We start from the raw sequence: 17,528 nt of genomic DNA, 5'->3' as shown, positions 1-17,528 counted from the left end.
ATATGCTAGGCATCATCACTGGTCAACACTGGTCAACTAAAAATTTTACAGTACAAGCTCTATGATCTTGTTAATTCATTACTCTCATCAAGTCTAATTCACTAGCCCTGTCCAGGCACCTCAGTTGGTTAGAGCATCGTCCTGATACGCCCAAGTTGTGTGTTTGATCTCTGGTCAGGGCACACACAAAGAACCAACCAAGGAATGCATAAATAAGTGAAACAACAAACTGATGTTTGTTTCTCTCTCTTTCTCTAAAATCAATAAATCAAATTAAAAAAATAAAATGACATTCTTTCCTACCTCACCTTTAAGAAAATAAATAAAAATTAAATAAAACTGAGTCCACTAGCCACTGTATGAATCTCAGACACAGAGTCACTTACCTTCATTACAATATTCAATGTCACTGCCAGAGCACACACCAGATAAAAATTAATAACCTTCATTATTTTAGCAGCAAAAGTTCCTTCCTTCACAGTTAGCTGTAGGGGGAAAATCAAATGAACAAAGGAGTGAAGTATAAAAAGTTAACAATTTAAAAATTCACTGTAAGAATGATAAAAGGCAATTCTGATTACCTGAAGGTACTTAACAAACATTAAGGCTACTATTAAACTCAATAAAGGAGATACCAATAAAGCTGAATTCTCAAACTGCAGTAAATATCCCAGAAAGAGAGAAAATATATAGATTTTATAAACTTCATGAACCTGTTGGGACAAAAAAAAAAGAATAAGAATATAATGAACTTTACTGTACATATTTTCATTAGTTTTATTTAGAATTTGACTACAATTACAAGGTAAATGCTCTGCTATAATTTAAGACAGTATTGTGCATACCTTCAATCCATTTTTTAATGACATAATACATAATTAATTTATCACTTCCTTCTAAGAATGCTTGCAAACAAAGCTAAAAGCTTTAAAATGATAGATGCCTAAATCAGACTGCAAGAACCTTCTGTAGTCCCAGGCTCTGACTTATTTCACTTAGCTTACCTTGTTATTAAGTCCAAAGTCATAATTGTTAGCAGTAGTTTCCAAAATCTACCCAGTGAAAATACAAGGTCTGTCCAGAAGAAGTCCAGCCATTATTAATATAATGAGAGCAACTTGTGGGACATCGATGTAACCTGGTGGTCAAGGAGAGTGAACTAGACTGCAGAGGTGTGAAAAATGACGACTTCACTGTACCACTCAGTGGGGGCAATAGATGTCACTGAGTGAGCATGTGTACTGTGTGGCCATCGCATTTAAAATGACTGAGCAAGTAGAGAAACAAATCTGCAATAAATTTTGAGTTAAACTTGAACATTAAACTCTGCAGAAACTATTTGGATGATTCTAAAGGATTTTGGGGACATGCAATGAGTGCAGTGCAAATAAAAGTGTGACACAAATGCTTCAGAGATGGTCGAGAATCTTTCGAAAGTGATCCACATTCTGGAAGGCCTGCAACAAGCAGAACACCTGAGAATGTAGAACATGTATGGGCTGCAATCAACAAAGATCGGCAACTGACAGTGTGAAAACTAGAAGCTGTGCCTGAGATTTTGACACAGGAAAATGTGTTGACGCATGAAATGTGTTGTGGCAGAATTTGTTTCCACAGCTTCTGCTGCCAGAGCAGAAGAAACATTGTGCTGCAGTAGCTAATTACTTGATTCAAACTGCTACCAGTGAACCAGATTTCCTCAAGAAGGTCGTAACTGGAGATGAATCGTGGGTCTATAGCTATGATCCAGAAATGAAGTCTCAGTCTCCCAATGGAAGTTGTCTGGTTCTCCATGCCTAAAGAAGGCATGGCAATGTTGAAGCAAGACAAGACTATGTTAACTGTGTTTTTTGATTGGGCAGATATTGTGCATCATAAGTATGTCCCTCTAGGGCAAACAATAAGGAGTACTACCTCAATGTTCCTCGTTGGTTGATAGATGTAATATGACAATAACGGCCACAGCTATGGGCAACTGGTGATTGACAGCTTCATCATGACAACATGCCCACTCATGCATGACGTCTCGTGCAGAGTTTTTTGGAGACACATCAAATCACCCAGGAGACTCAGGCTCCCTACAGCCCAGATGTGGTACCCTGTGACTTCCAGTTTTTCCCAAAACTAAAATCACCTTTGAAAGGGAAGAGATTTCAGACCTTCAAAGAGATTCTGGAAAATATGATGAGGCAGCTGCTGGGGATTCCAACAAAGGGTTTGCAGAGTGTTCTGAATAGTGGAAGAGACACTGGGAGAACTGTGTGAGATCCCAAGGTGCCTACATTGAAGGAGTCTGAGGTGTCCTGTGTACGATATTTCTTGTTTCTTCTATCTTCAGTAAATGTCTCCATTTTTCATATTGCATGGCTGGATACTTTCCAGACAGACCATTCTTATACAGCCATGAGATATAGCCAGAGAAAAGTATTTTTGTATTTGCTTCATTTAACAATAAGCATAAGAACGTTAAAGTCAATATCCTAATAGGAGATCTCCAAGGAAAGTTATGTCTTAGTAAATTTATTTTCTAAAATAGTATAATTATTTAATCTATCATGAAGTTAATTCATTTTAGAAAGGAAAAACTAAGATAAAGCATAGGCTATAGCAGGAAAAATCAAAAGGTAGAGTGTTAAAAGCAAAAAAATAAAAAACAAAAAGCAGAAAGAAAAAAGTCCCTAAGAGGCCAGAACTTTGGGGAGAAAAAAGATATCTCACGGTATGGAGATTGAAGTAATGACTGGGAGAGGGCACAATGGGATCTTCTGGGTGCTGATAATATTCTTTTTTTTTGGATGGCTGGTTCTACAGTTATTAATTGTCTCCTAGCTCCAAACTTATCCCTGCACCTCCTGCCTCATAATGTTGGGGCTGGTACTCTGAAATCTACAGTTCTGCTTTTCAGATTGACTTCCTATTAAGCTCTGCCAATATGAAATGTAAGAGAGATTACAAGGTTGGATGAGAAAGAAGGAACTTGTTCCTTCCTAGCACTTCCTGTCTGCTTGCAGTTCCTCAGCTATGCTTCTTCACTCTGACAGAGCAATTCCCTCCTGTTGAAGCCACTGCATGCCACTGAAGTTTTTCCAACCCTTGAACAACCAGCTTTATTGCTTCCTTTTGCCCCAGAGAAGAGCTCCAGTCTCAGAGGTCTGGGTCTTATTTCCACAGGGCCCTTCTTTCCAGTTCAGAAACACCAATAAAGCTGGGGAGTGGTCCCTCTTCAGAGGCTGAGTTCAGTTCCACAGGATTGCTCCTCCAAGTTTCAGTAATTCCAAATTCCTCCTTTGTTTCCTCAGCTCTAGGGTGGTAACTGCTTCCTGCAGTTGCTGCCCTTGTGATACTTTCAGGTTCTTACTACCCTTTCAATTAGCAAATGAATGACTTCATACTTGGTTAATGATTCTTCATTTTAAAATTTCTCTAGTGTATTCCAATAACCTAAGTGTTGGTACTCATCAGGATTTTGGACCACGTGAGTATATGGGATGAAGAAAAGGAAGAGAAGAGCAAGAAGACTCCTAAAATCTGGATTGGTCAACAATTTAAATACTTAATAAAGTTTTAAAATTAAAAAAAGATAAGAAATGCTGAAAAAGATAAAGAAACAGAAGGAACCAAGCGCTGACGAGAACCTTTAATGACCCCTGGCAATAGTATAAACTGACATAGGCGTTCTGTGGAAAGGCTTGGCATCCAGTTAGGCTGCATGTGCACATATCCCTTGGTAATTCATGATCAGGTATATATATATATATATACACTCCGGAGAAATCTTGCACTTACACGCCATGTGGCATGTATAAGAATGCTCATAGCAGCACGTGAGCAATAAACTGAAAAAAGCTAAAATGTCCTTCAACAACAGAATGTATAAATAAAATACAAATGAATGAAATACAGCTCAGTACATCATCATGGATGCATCTCAAAAGCAAATCAAGCAAAAGTACACAACACATTATTTCCAACGTATTTTTTAGGAATACATAGACAAGTGGTAAAACTGTAGAGAGAAAGAGGAAAAAACTAAGAAGATTCAGGACAGCCAGCCTCTGTTGGGGAGGGAACTGGACGTGACTGGGGAAGAGTGTGAAAGCGGCTTCTTGGGCACTCAGATGCGCCACTTCTTGGCCAGGGTGGTCAAATACTCACATTCTATTCTAGTACTGTATATACGGTGGACATATGCACTTTTGCACATGTCTTATATTTCATTTTTCTTTCTGTTTTAAACAAACAAAAATGGAAGAAGGAGAAACGTCTAGAAATGCAGAAGCACAGGATGACTTTGGTTAAGCATATCGTGTTTAAAGAAATTTCAAAGTTCTAAAAAGGATAGAGGAGATGGATTTAGCAATCTCTTGAGAAGTGTAAATCAGAACCAATTGAAACACTTAAAAATAAAGCTTAAAAGCTAATTGGCTTTATGATTCAACACTATAAAAACATTTATTCCCTGGATTTAAAAATAGCAATTTCGAAATGCCGTAATACCTTGTCACTTAGCTTCAGTGAAAAACTATTGAGCAAGAACAGAGATATTGCTTGCAGAAACAAGAGGTAGTGGCTGTACTCCCACATCATCATGAACATGTAAGTTGAAGCACTCATCAACAAGTAGCAAAACCTCTAGGGAAAACAAAAGAAAGAAACTAAATATCAATAGCTTTATTACTGTAAAACTCTATGAAGTTGTTTCCTCAAAGTGGAGCTCTGTATTGGTTCAACTTTAAGCTAATTCTTGAAAATTTGTTCTAAAGTAACATAATTATTAGTAAATCCTAACATAGCAGTAAGATCTTCCAGCATTCTAGAGAGAAATCAATGACCTCCTTCAAAGCTCAACATCATACTGAGAATTGCAGGAAGACAAAGGAAAAAATAAAATAAAATTCAGTGCAATTTTCTTTCATCCTTAAAGAGGTAAAGTAATAAATATAAGAAAATTGTGGCCTTTACTAGATTTGGCTCTGGTGGACTTTTGTTATTGTGAAAATAACTCTTTTCACCCAAGAAAATATTTTCACTTCCATGGTGCTTCATATTTTCCTAAGAGCTTCCATGTTATTAGTGTGTTTACATCTTAGCCTACTGCATAGCCCATGGAAAAAGTCCACTGGTTTTTAAATTTCTTCTCAGCAAAACCACAGCCTTACCTTTCCCCACTGTTTGTACTATCAACCATATAATACTCGTAGTTGTTTTCCTCTACTGAAGAACGAAACACATGGATTTCATTGCCCCAATATGCTTGGCTAAAGTAAATTCTGTCCTTACAAATGTCATCTCTAAGTGATCCCTTAAGTGAGAAACCAAGTCTGCAAGAAATTCCCTGTCCCTTAGCATAGTTCTAACAAAAGCCTCTACTTCTTCCAGGGATCTACTTTTTCATTTTCAATTCCTCCATCAGCAATGGTGTCAAATGACTTTGTTCTCATAAGAACAGTGAAGGAGAAGGTCAAGTCAAGAAACCTAACATAAGGATCATGTTCTCTAAAACTAGAAAGGTTTAGTCAGACTCGGCTGACTATATTCAATGATAAATTCCAGAGTCTTAAATACCTAGGGCCATCAGCAGATATAAGACTTTTCCAGCTTCCTGAATAAGATTAAGATCAGAGAACAAAATGTAAGAGATGTAAAATTTCCACCAGTTGGTCAAAGAATACCAACTACAAGGCCCAGAAGGACTCAGCACTGCAGAACACACATGTTTCTTTCCTTCCCATCGCAACAGCTATAAGAGGCAGTGTTCTGGAAACCTTCTAATGTGGAACAACCAGACCTGTAATAACCAGGCCTGAAACCACCATCCCCAAAGAACCCAGTTATAGAAACCAATGAGGACTCGGATGCAGGCTCAGTCTAACCAATCTACTGGCCATTTGGAGAATATTTTGGGGATGCTGGAGAAAAGCTACACTGTAATAAAACTCTTGCTAAATCCAAGGGTTTATTCTCAAACTACTAAGAACATGCACTGATAGGAAGACAAAAATGCATGTCAAAAACAATCTGGACAATTAACTAAGTTCTTCCTTTCTCTGAACATTTTCAAAATTCTGTGCATTCCTGTTTACTATCCCTTACCTTGCTCATTTCATTTTCAATTATGCCTTTATTATGAACCTTTTAATATATATAACTTAAGTGACACATTAAATGGGTTTCAGTAATCAACCCCAGATGTCTCTGGATGGCTCCAGATAACTGCCCAAAAGATCTGAGCTTGGACATCCTTATGCAACTGGGACCATACCCCAAGAACGCAATATATGTGATTACAATATGCATGTTGCTGAAATGTGACTCAGCAATAAAAAGAAGCAAACTATTGATTGATACATGTGACATCTTAGATGGATATTAAGGGCATTAGGCTGAAAAGAAAAAGCACCAATCTCAAAGGGTAACATACTATATAATTCCATTTATATAACCTTTCTAAGTGACAAAATTATAGTGCTAGAGATCAGATCAGTAGTTGCCAGAGGTAAGGACTGAGGGAAAAATGTGACTATTATAAGAAGTAACATAGGGAGTTTCTTTGCAGTGACGGAACAGTTCTTTTTTTTTAAATCCTCATCCAAGGATATCTTTATTGATTTTAAAAAGAAAGAACAAGAGAGAGAGAGAAACATCAGTCAGTTGCCTCCCATATGCACTCTGACCAGGGATCAACCCGCACCCTAGGCATGTGCTCTGACCAGGGATTGAACCTGCAACCCTCTGGTGTATGGGACAATGCCTCAACCAACTGAGCCACACACCCAGGGCATGATGGAACAGTTCTATATCTTGATTATGATGATGGTTACTCGAATCTACACGTGATAAAAATTCATATAACTATACATCCCCCTCACCCCGAAATAAAGCAGTACATGTAAAAAATTAGAATAGAAAATACATATGTATATTTAGAATTAGTTTAAGATTCATAAGAATTTGCAAAAATAGTAGAGCAAATTCCCTCACCCAGTTTCTCCCAATGAAAATATCTTGCATGATGACAATACAATGTCAAAACCAGGAAAATGACATTGACACAATACTATTAATTCAGGTAGGGCCCTTCTTATGAGCTTATGAGTCTTATGAGTATGAGTTTAAAACACATACACACATGGATGTACATGCAGGATGGTGGGGCGCACACATAACTGAAGGACTGGGCAGTTTGACTTTTTAAAAAATTGAATTTAGATGAAGGGTGAAGAATATACCATGGTTGACCTGACCAGGTAGCTCAGTTGGCTGGAGCATTGTCCAGATGCACCAGAGTTAAGGGTTCAATCCCTGGTCAGGGCACATATAGGAATTGACCAATGAATGTATATGAGGGGACACCCAACACCCCCCCCCAGAATTTATTTATAAAAAATTGTGTATTTGCCTTGGCTGGTATGAAGGCACGCAGTGAACTGAGTGCCGGCCTGTGAACCAAAGAGAACCCTCACTGGTTAGATTCCCAGTCAGGGCACAAGACTGGGTTGTGGACCAGGTCCCCAGTGGGGGGGCACATGAGAGGCAACCACACATTGATGTTTCTCTACCATTCTTTCTCCCTCCCTTCCCCTCTATCTAAAAATAAAAAAATATTTTTAAAAAATTGCATATTTATTCTTACATGTTTAAACTTCAGTCACCTACAAAGTACTCGCCATGTGATGCAATACAGTTATTGAGATATTTTTTCCACTGAACTGTCGGCTTTGATGCCTTTTAGTGTTTTTGCCATTTTTTGTTTCACCTCTTCCACACTGGCAAAATGTTTCCTTTTGAGGAATTTTTTCATCCAAGGAAATGAAAAAAAAAAAGCCACCTGGGGTGAGGTCTAGTGAATGGGGCGGGTATGGCATGGGGGGTCATGCCCTTTTTTTGGCCAAAGACTGCTGATACTCAGTGTTGTGTGGGCAGGTGCACTTGTAAATCACCCACTGTGAAATGGGCAAGCACACTGAAAGTCTTAAAAAAATTCACTGAAGCCAAACACAGCCTCTCACAACAATCCAGCTGGTACACTGATACAGATGGGTTCCTAGAACACTCACCTAGTGGGGGAAGTCTGTACTACAAGGGGCCTGCCCTCTAGAAGATAGTTCTGTTTTTTGGGGATCCCCACTCATCAATAAGTGGAACAAAAGTTAAAAAAAAAAAAAAAGAGCCCTGGCTGGCGTAGCTCAGTGGATTGAGCACTAGCTTGCAAACCCAAGAGTTGCCAGCTCAGTTCCCAGTCAGGGCACATGCCTGGGTTGTGGGCCAGGTCCCCTGTAGGGGGCGTGCAAGAGGCAACCGATCCATGTATCTCTCATACATTGATGTTTTCTTCCCTCTCTTTCTCCTTCCTTTCCTCTCTCTAAAAATAAAAAAATAAAATCTTCAAAAAAGAAAAGTTAAGAAAAAAGTATATACCATGGTTAACTTGACTTTTTTCTGGAATTTTTAAAAATAAAATTCTTGCCCTGGCTGGCGTGGCTCAGTGGATTGAGCGCGGGCTGCAAACCAAAACATTGCAGGTTCAATTCCCAGTCGGTGCACGTGCCTGGGTTGCAGGCCATGGCCCCCAGCAACCACACATTGATGTCTCTCTCTCTTTCTCTCTCTCTCTTTCTCCCTCCCTTCCCTCTCTAAAAATAAATAAATAAAATCTTAAAAAAAATAAATAAAATAGAATTCTTAATGTTGTTATCCTTGTAATATTTGTATATAGATACTTTGTTCTTGTTAGGTACTGCTGAGTACCACCAGGTGAATGGCTAGGTATAAATAATTAAACAACTGATAAATACAATTTTAGCCCTTTATCTTAACATTAACAGAGAAAGAGGGAGGGAGAGAAAACAGGATATTATGAGTACTTTGAAAATAGAGGAAGATAATTGTAGTCAAATAAAAAAGGAGAAACAAAATATAATCTAAAATAAGAATAAAAGCTATTCTTGGATCCCCTCAAAAAGTACAGGATCCTTAGTAAACAGTGAACTGGACGGAAATAAACTTTTTCACTATATCCATTCGCACCTACAATATTTTTTTACCACGTGTGTGTGTGTAATGTGTATGTTTTACTTTTCCATTTGAACAAAAGTTGGAATGAAAACATATTAGAAAGAATACATACATAACATGACAGTGAAGAGAGATGGCAAAATATCAGATACAGTACAGAAAGGAAAACATAACTACACCTTCCACTACCTTTTCCAAAACTTCTTCTTTTAAAGTGAATAATGATTTTGTTAAAAAGATGATTAAACCTTTTTTATACAACAAAAGTTTTGTTTTATTTCAAATAACGGTATATACAAAGAAGATCAGGCAGTTCATTTTACTCTAATAAGCTCTTTTATTCAAAAGTTGAAGAACCGGCCTTCCCTGGGAGAAGGCTGCGCAATCTGACAGGGGACACTGAACCACAGACTCCCTCGCTATTGAAGAAAATATTCCTGCTCAGAAAGCTCTTTATACAAATACAACAAAAATAACTTACAATTCTGAAATGTGTTAGTATTATTTTACATAAAAAGGGGAAATACTAGTGTTATAAAAAATGAATTTAAAAGTGTGATACACTCAGAACATTTGTCATCACTGAAATAAAAGAGAATAGTACATTTTTCTGAGCTTTCTAAAAGAAACCATATATCCATCTAATTTCCAGCTAACCAGGTTCCACAGAAGCCTTTCCTTGATCTCTGTGACCTCTTTTTCTAGCTAGGAATTCTTAACCCCAGATAGACAGACTGTCAAAAGACTGCTACATTTCAGTTAATTTCAATATAATTGGTTGCCTTTATAGTCACTTATTTTATGCATTTAAAATCCTTATTCTGAGACAGAGTCTGTAAGCTTCGTCTGACTGCCAAAGGAGTTTATGGCAACAACAACAAAAAGAAGAAAAAATCTCAACTATCTGGGACAGTCTCCTAAAACTCTCTAAACTGCCCCGGCTCGTGTGGCTCAGTGGACTGAGTGCGGGCCGTGAACCAAAGGGTGGCCAGTTCAATTCCCAGTCAGGGCACATGGCTGGGTTATGGGCCAGGTCCACAGTACTGGGCACTCGAGAGGCAACCACAGTCTGATATTTCTCTCCCTCTCTTTCTCCTTTTCTTCCCCTGTCTAAAAATGAATAAATAAAATCTTTAAAAAATAAAAATAAAACTCACTAAACTACCTATACCACAATCACAGAAAAGATAAAGGTAAACAGAAAAATATGCAGTGCTACCATAAAAGTTAACATTGCTGTCATTTATAGTGATTCTTTATATTTCATTACTATTTCTTTAATTTGTGATGACTTAAGGCCATCAGTCACATCAGAAGTGAGAGAAAATAACAATGGTAAAATAACGACGATATTAATTTTCAAAATAAGATATTCTTCATATAGTTGTAAAATAACTGCACTAAAACAATATAACATCTCTTTTCTCCTAAAAATATTTTACTGTCAATCAGATTGCAGAATAACAGTGTTAATTATCACAAGAGTACCTAACTATATCCTTTATTATGTAGTAACTAGGCTTCACTGCCTTTAACTCTAGGATTAGCTTTAAAAAAATTATGTACCAGGTTTGCAGTATGTCAGAATTGTGAAAAATAAATTTGTATCTTCCCCTAAAATTATTTGTATGATTAATAAAAATAAATCACAACTTGTGGTAGAAAAAAATTGTTTCTTACCTCTCCATAAGCATTTAAGTTACTTTTTAAATAGCCTGTAAGTGCAGCAACTTGGCATGCAAAATACGGTAGTGCCCAGTTTTCTCTCAAAGGAATGGAGTATTCGATTCTTGTTGTATCTACCCTAAAATAAACCATAGATGGAGAGCAAAAGAGCAAGACATTACATTTGTGTAATACTATACTTTTCACAGCAATTCCACACACATCTCATTGTTCTCCGTAATAGTTCTGTGATGCAGGCACAGACAGAGCCTCCCACTGCCTACACAGTGTCATGGAGCAAAGCAATCGTGTCTCACCCACAGCCCTTCGCCAGACTTAGTGCTGTTGTGCGTTCTTGACAAATAGATGGGCCTCTGTGAGCACTTGGGGAAAAAAGGCGTCCCTGCTCTGGCAGATAGAGCCGCGTGCTACAGCACACAGCTCCCTCCAGAATACACTGGATTTCAGCACAATGTACACCACACATGGTTGGCAGGCAGATCCAAAGTTCTTATAGTCCATATATGTGGAATATAAAGCACAGAAAGGTGATATGACTTAAGCCAGTCATACAGCTAGTATGTGGCACAAGTAGACTTACAATGCATATCCTCTAATATTAGTTCAATAATCTTTTCAATCAGTAGGTTACCCAGAATTAACATAGTTCCTTATGTTGTGTATCCAGAGACCTTTGAAATTCTCATAATCACAAAGAATGTCTTTTTAATCTCCTCCTTAGTTTCCCAATCAATTTTCATTGAGAGCCTGTTTTCCTTTGCATATCCTCACACCACATGAAAACTACTTTTTCAGCATTCATTACATTTTGATTTAGTACTCTCAGTGATTATTTTCCACACATACAAAAAAAACAAAACCAGGACTTCTGGCCAAGATGGAGGCATAGGTAGACATATTGTGCCTCCTCGCACAACCAACATAGGGACAACAACAATTTAGAAACAGAATAACAACCAGAACTGACAGAAAATTGAACTGTATGGAAGTTGGACAACCAAGAAATTAAAATAGACCCGTTCATCCAGACTGGTAGGAGGGGCGGAGTTGGGCATCCAGGCGCGGGTGTGAGTGCAGAGAGCAGAGAACGTTGGGACCTGATGCATAAGGCATTCGGGGTGCACAAGACCACAGTGGGTGGACCCTGAGTGTGCAAGTGGCAGCTGGCAGACCCAGCGAGGCAGGAACTGTGAAGCAAGGCACTGCGCACAACCCAGAATCCCAGCACTGGGAAATAGAGCCTCGGGACACTGACTGAAAACACCTGTGGGAGCTGAGGCGCTGGGAGAGACTCCCAGCCTCACAGGAGAGGTTGTTGGAAAGTTCCACGGGGTACACAAGCCCACCCACACAGGAATTGGCACCAGAGGGGCCCAGTTTGCTCCGCGGAAGCAGCAGAAGGGACTGAGGTCCTACGGAGAACGGAGCTACCGCCATTGTTCCCTCTCAGACCCCACCCCCACATACAACGTCACAATCCAGCGACTGGGGTGCCCCACCCTGGTGAACACCTAAGGCTCCCCCCCTCATACGTAACAGGCTCGACCAGACCAAAGGGAAAAAAAAAGATGGCTCAAACAGAATTGAAAGCCCCAGAGCCAGTACTTTTAAGTGACTGAGAGATAGCCAACCTATCAGATGCACAGTTCAAAACACTGGTGATCAGGATGCTCACAGAATTGGTTGATTTTGGTCACAAATTAGATGAACAAATGCAGGCTACACTAAGTGAAATAAAAGAAAATGCACAGGGAACCAATAGTGATGGGAAGGAAACTGGAACTCAAAACAATAGAGTGGATCAGAAGGAAGAAAGAAACAACCAAACAGAAAAGAATGAAGAAATAAGAATTCAAAAAAATGAGGAGAAACTTAGGAACCTCCAGGACATCTTGAAACGTTCCAACATCAAAATTATAGGGGTACCAGAAGGAGAAGAGGAAGAGCAACAAGTGGAAAACTTATTTGAACAAATAATAAAGGAGGACTTCCCCACTCTGGCAAAGGAAATAGACTTCCAGGAAGTCCAGGAAGCTCAGAAAGTCCCAAAGAAGTTGGAGCCAAGAAGGAACACACCAAGGCACATCATAAGTACATTAGCCAAGGTAAAAATGAAGGAGAGAATCCTAGAAGCAGCAAGAGATAAGGAGACAGGAAACTACAAAGGAGTTCCCATCAGACTGTCAGCTGATTTCTCAAAAGAGACCTTGCAGGCAAGAAGGGACTGGAAAGAAATATTCCAAGTCATGAAAGGCAAGGACCTCCATCCAAGATTGCTCTATCCAGCAAAGCTTTCATTTAGAATGAAAGGACAGATAAAGTGCTTCCCAGATAAGGTCAAGTTAAAGGAGTTCATCATCACCAAGCCCTTATTTTATGAAATGTTAAAGGGACTTAGCTAAGAAAAAGAAGATAAAAAACATGTATTGTAAAATGACAGCAAACTCACAATTATTAACAACCACACCTAAAACAAAAACCAAAAGAAACTAAGCAAACAACTAGAACAGGAATAGAACCACAGCAATGGAGATCACATGGGGGGTTAGCAACTGGGGAGTGGAAGGAGGAGAGAGGGGGAAAAGGTACAGAGAATAAGTAGCATAGATAGTAGGTAGAAAATAGACAGGGAGAAGGTAAGAATAGTACGGGAAACGTAGAAGCTAAAGAACTTATGACATGTGGACATGAACTAAAGGGGGGATTGTGGGTGGGAGAGGGTGGGCAGGGTGGAGGGGAGTGAAGGGGGGTAATGGGACAACTGTATTAGCATAATCAATAAAATATATTTAAAAAAACACACAAAACCAAAGGTGCTATTGTTTTAAAAACTTTGTGTAAACTGCTGCGTAACTCTCCTAGGTAACAAAGATAGACATGCTTGCGTGTAATTTAGTACAATCAAATTAGGTATAGCCATACAACAAGACAATGATTTTCAACCTTTTTCATCTTATGGCACACATAAACTAATTATTAAAATTCTGCACCAAAAAATGTATTTTTGCCGATCTGTCAAAAAAATAGGTATAATTTTGCTTCATTCAAACCAGACAGCTATTGTGTGTTGGTTGCTGTCATTTTTCTATTTGACAATCTGAGAGAAAAGAGGTCAGTGCCCCTGACTAAATAGTCAGGTACTGCATGTTTTACAAATTCTTGAGGCATGTCAGTTGAAAATTGCTGACAATAGGATCACTTAGCAATAAAAAGAAATGAAGTATTGATGCACCCAACATATATGAATCTCAAAATAATGATGCTGAGTGAAAAACATCAGACCAAAAATAAAAGCATATGTTGTCCTGGCCGGGCAGCTCAGTTGGTTTGAGTGTTGTCCCGATGTGCAAAGGCTGTGGGTTCAACTCCTGGTCAGGCACACCCAAGAAGCAACCAGTGAATGCATAAATAAGTAGAAAAGCAAATCTCTCTAAAAAAAAATCAATAAAATAAAAAAATGTTTTAAAGTACATGCTGCATGACTCCATTTATATAAAATTCTAGAAAATGCAAACTAATTTAAAGTGACAGAAAGCAGATCACTGGTTTCCTGGGGAGAGTAGAACAATAATAGAGGTGGGGAAAGAGGAAGAAAGAGGGAGGGATTAACAAGGTGCACGGTAAACTTTTTGGGGTGATAGATGTTTATTATATTGATTTTGCTGATGGTTCCATGGGTATGTTTACAAAATGCCTAAATTAATCAAAGTGTACACTTTAAATATGTACAGCTTATTCTATGTCAATTATACTTTAATAAAACTGTTAAAAAGTATTAGAAAAACCTGTCTTCTATGAATGCATATGTAATCAAACATATATATTAGAAACAGTATTGTATGTGAAAATGAAATGAAATGAAAGCCTTGAAAAGAACTTAGCACAATGTGTCCAACCTAGTAGTAGTATTAGAGCTCAGCTCTTGTATAATTCCATAATGAACTATTTTTTACTTAACCATATATTATGAGCATCTTTCTGTAATATACACTGCCAATCAGTATACTTCAAGAACACCTGATGACCACGGTGCACCACTGTTAGATCTACCCAAGTCCCACCAATTCCTTCTTGTTAAATACTTACTTTGTTTCTGACTTTATCTATTACAGAGTTTTTTTTTAATACTTGACCAATGTTTTTGTACAGTAATCATTGGTTTCATTGTTTCCTTTAATTGATTTGCAATTTATTTTAGTATGTTGTGCAGTAAGTATCTTTTTTCCAGATTTGGTTGTTCTAATACCATTTATCGAACATCATGTATTCAAAAGGCCACCTATTTCATACAATGTTATTTCTGAAAAATTGTTGTGAAAATTTACTTTCTAAAAGACAAACAAGAGACTCATGTGTCATAGTCAGGAGGCAGAAGGAAGGAGAAGATGTCTAGTGTCAATTCAGGACTCTGCCAGCCCCTCATCAGCCCAGAACCGGGAAGCATAACCGGCAATCTCTGTTGCAAAAGACCTCGCACTGCCCCTACCCAACTCACAGATGAGTGCAGGAAATTCTTTAAAACACTGCTCCAGAGGACACTCTCTGGAGAAAGGGAGAAAGGGACCCTTCTCTTCAATAGCACAAAGTAGAATCTCTGTCCATTATTCTCTACACCTCCACAAGCCTTCCTGAAATGCTGGGCTATTCACACTCTTCCCCCTCACCCTGCTTGGTGGCGGTGAGGCTCAGAAGGCTAACAGTGGGATGTGACAAAACCAAACGAGACCCACTTTTTCTCCCCAGGGATGGAGTCTAACAGCAGCACAAACCAGCAGTTCAAAATAATACATGTTAGATCAAATGAGGTTCACAGACCTGCAGATACATTCAGAGATTGGCACACTCTGAGTTTGTGTTTTTATTTTAAACACATCATTGTCTAAGCATAATCTAAATTACCTGGATGACTACCTTGTAACTCATTATTGCCAAAAGATCTCAGAACTCACTTTCATGTTTGTATTAACAATATAGCTGGCAACATAGTACTACTTCAACTGGCTTGGGTTAATCAGAAAAAACAAATGAGATGGCCCTAGCACTAAATGGTGTATTCCAAATAAAAACAATGTCCTGATCATGGTGGCAAAAAAAAAGATTTCACAGTGGACAGAACAAGAGCAACATGATGAGAACTCACCTCACAGTACCCAACTGTGTAGGTCTGTCACATTCAAAAGAACCTGCTGGGCTGACACCATATTTACGCTGACAATAGAAATTTGGCTTCAGCAAAACCCAGTTAATATTTTATTGTTTTGTTAATTTCACTAGTAAATTTGCTTCCATAGTAGCATAACTGCTTTTAAGCATAGGAGCTTTACCTAGTTGTACATGTCAGAAACATTATAATTTAAATTATTTAAGCCAACAAGCAGAATCCAATAGAAGTTTTAAATCTACATAACTTAAGTGTGAGAAACAGATCACATGTAAAATAGTGTGGCCTGTCAACATACGTGAGAAAGTTGAAAGAGACATATAATAAATGTATAATATATAGTATCAGTATCACTTCTAATGCCTGCATGTTCCCTTGCATTGATGTATTACAATTTACCTAACCAATCTCTTATTTTTAAGTGGTTTTCTACTTTTTCATATTATTACAAATAATACAATAACCAGTCAGTTCAAGTAGTAAACTTTTCCCTTCTTTTTTGGATGACTTCCTAGGAATAAAATGGAATTTTGAAAACCTGCCAGCTAAAATGGAAAAAACACACCCCTCCGCGAGCACCCTGAGTCTGCCGACACCATCATGACAGAACCAGCCCGCGCGTCACCACTGCTTTCTGCGAACTGCGGCTCCAGGACACGTGCATTCTCTGCATCTCACCTCCTCACTATCACCAACGTTCACAGTTTCCTTCCATCTCTGCCAGAGATTAAATTTACTATAGACTTTTAATCGTATCGCTTTTTGGCTTTTTGGCTAAGATCAAATGTAGACCTTTAAATCATATATATTTTATTTGCTTGTCAAATACAAAGCTGTTTCCAGTGACAATGATACCCACGTATATTCTGGTAGATGAGAAGATCAGTGGGGACAAAGAGCGATTTCCATGTTGTGTATGTGTGAAACTGGATTCAGACTAGCCCACTTTGATGATAAATCTGTTCAAAGACAGTCAGCTGCCTCTGAACCCCCCGCCACAACTGTCTGTACATGCTGTTTCCTGAAATGTCCTTAAATTTTCTAGTATGCCTCCATCCTTTGTTTTGAGCAAACAGGAGCTAGTTTATAACTCTGCTTTCCCCTTCTAGGGTTAAGAAACAAGTAACACAAACTACCATTAAGAACATTATTAATGATCATAATAGAATGACTAAAATTTTTCATACTTTTCTAGGCAATCATATATATGTATATAAGCTCTAAAGCTGATAAATAAAAAGGAGATATTCTTTCCTGGCATTAAAATATATTTTACAATAAAGTCAACCTTTGAACAATGCAGGGGTTAGGTGCCCAGACCCAGCATAGTTGAAAGTCCATACATAACTTTTGACTCCCCAAAGACTTACGTTGTACCTTGGCATCTGCAAGGGATTGGTTCCTGGACACCTCTCCCCCATGGATACCAAAATCCAAGGATGCTGAAGTCACTTATATAAAATGGCACAGAATACTGCATACTATGGGACCTCCACACCCACTGATTCTCAACCATGATGAGAAATACAGTTTTCAATCCAAGGTTGGCTGAATCCATGGACGGGAAACCTGGGAAAAGCAGGGCTAACTGCAGAGTTATCGGAAAAAAATCCAAATGGAAGTGGGCCCACACAGATCAAACCCATCTTGATCAAAGGTCAACTGT

General features: G+C 38.4%; 1 protein-coding gene across 2 annotated transcripts in view; it reads right to left on the bottom strand.

The window, feature by feature from the left end:
• Positions 1–17,528, bottom strand: part of DPY19L4 (dpy-19 like 4) — a 69,724-nt gene that overhangs the window by 29,436 nt on the left and 22,760 nt on the right. For both annotated transcript variants that reach the window (XM_045861177.1, XM_045861178.1), the window contains exons 7-10: positions 10,696–10,819; positions 4,498–4,632; positions 582–713; positions 387–485 (exon numbers count right to left, since the gene is read on the bottom strand). In XM_045861177.1, the coding sequence (XP_045717133.1) occupies positions 387–485; positions 582–713; positions 4,498–4,632; positions 10,696–10,819 (490 nt within the window). The remainder of the gene's footprint in view (positions 1–386; positions 486–581; positions 714–4,497; positions 4,633–10,695; positions 10,820–17,528) is intronic.

The sequence above is a fragment of the Phyllostomus hastatus genome, unplaced genomic scaffold (genome assembly GCF_019186645.2).
Source record: "Phyllostomus hastatus isolate PE091 unplaced genomic scaffold, TTU_PhHast_1.1 phas_scaffold_21, whole genome shotgun sequence".
In the NCBI taxonomy this organism is placed as follows: domain Eukaryota; kingdom Metazoa; phylum Chordata; class Mammalia; order Chiroptera; family Phyllostomidae; genus Phyllostomus; species Phyllostomus hastatus.
Note: the sequence above shows the minus strand (reverse complement) of the source record. Positions and strands in the feature narration are given on the sequence as shown.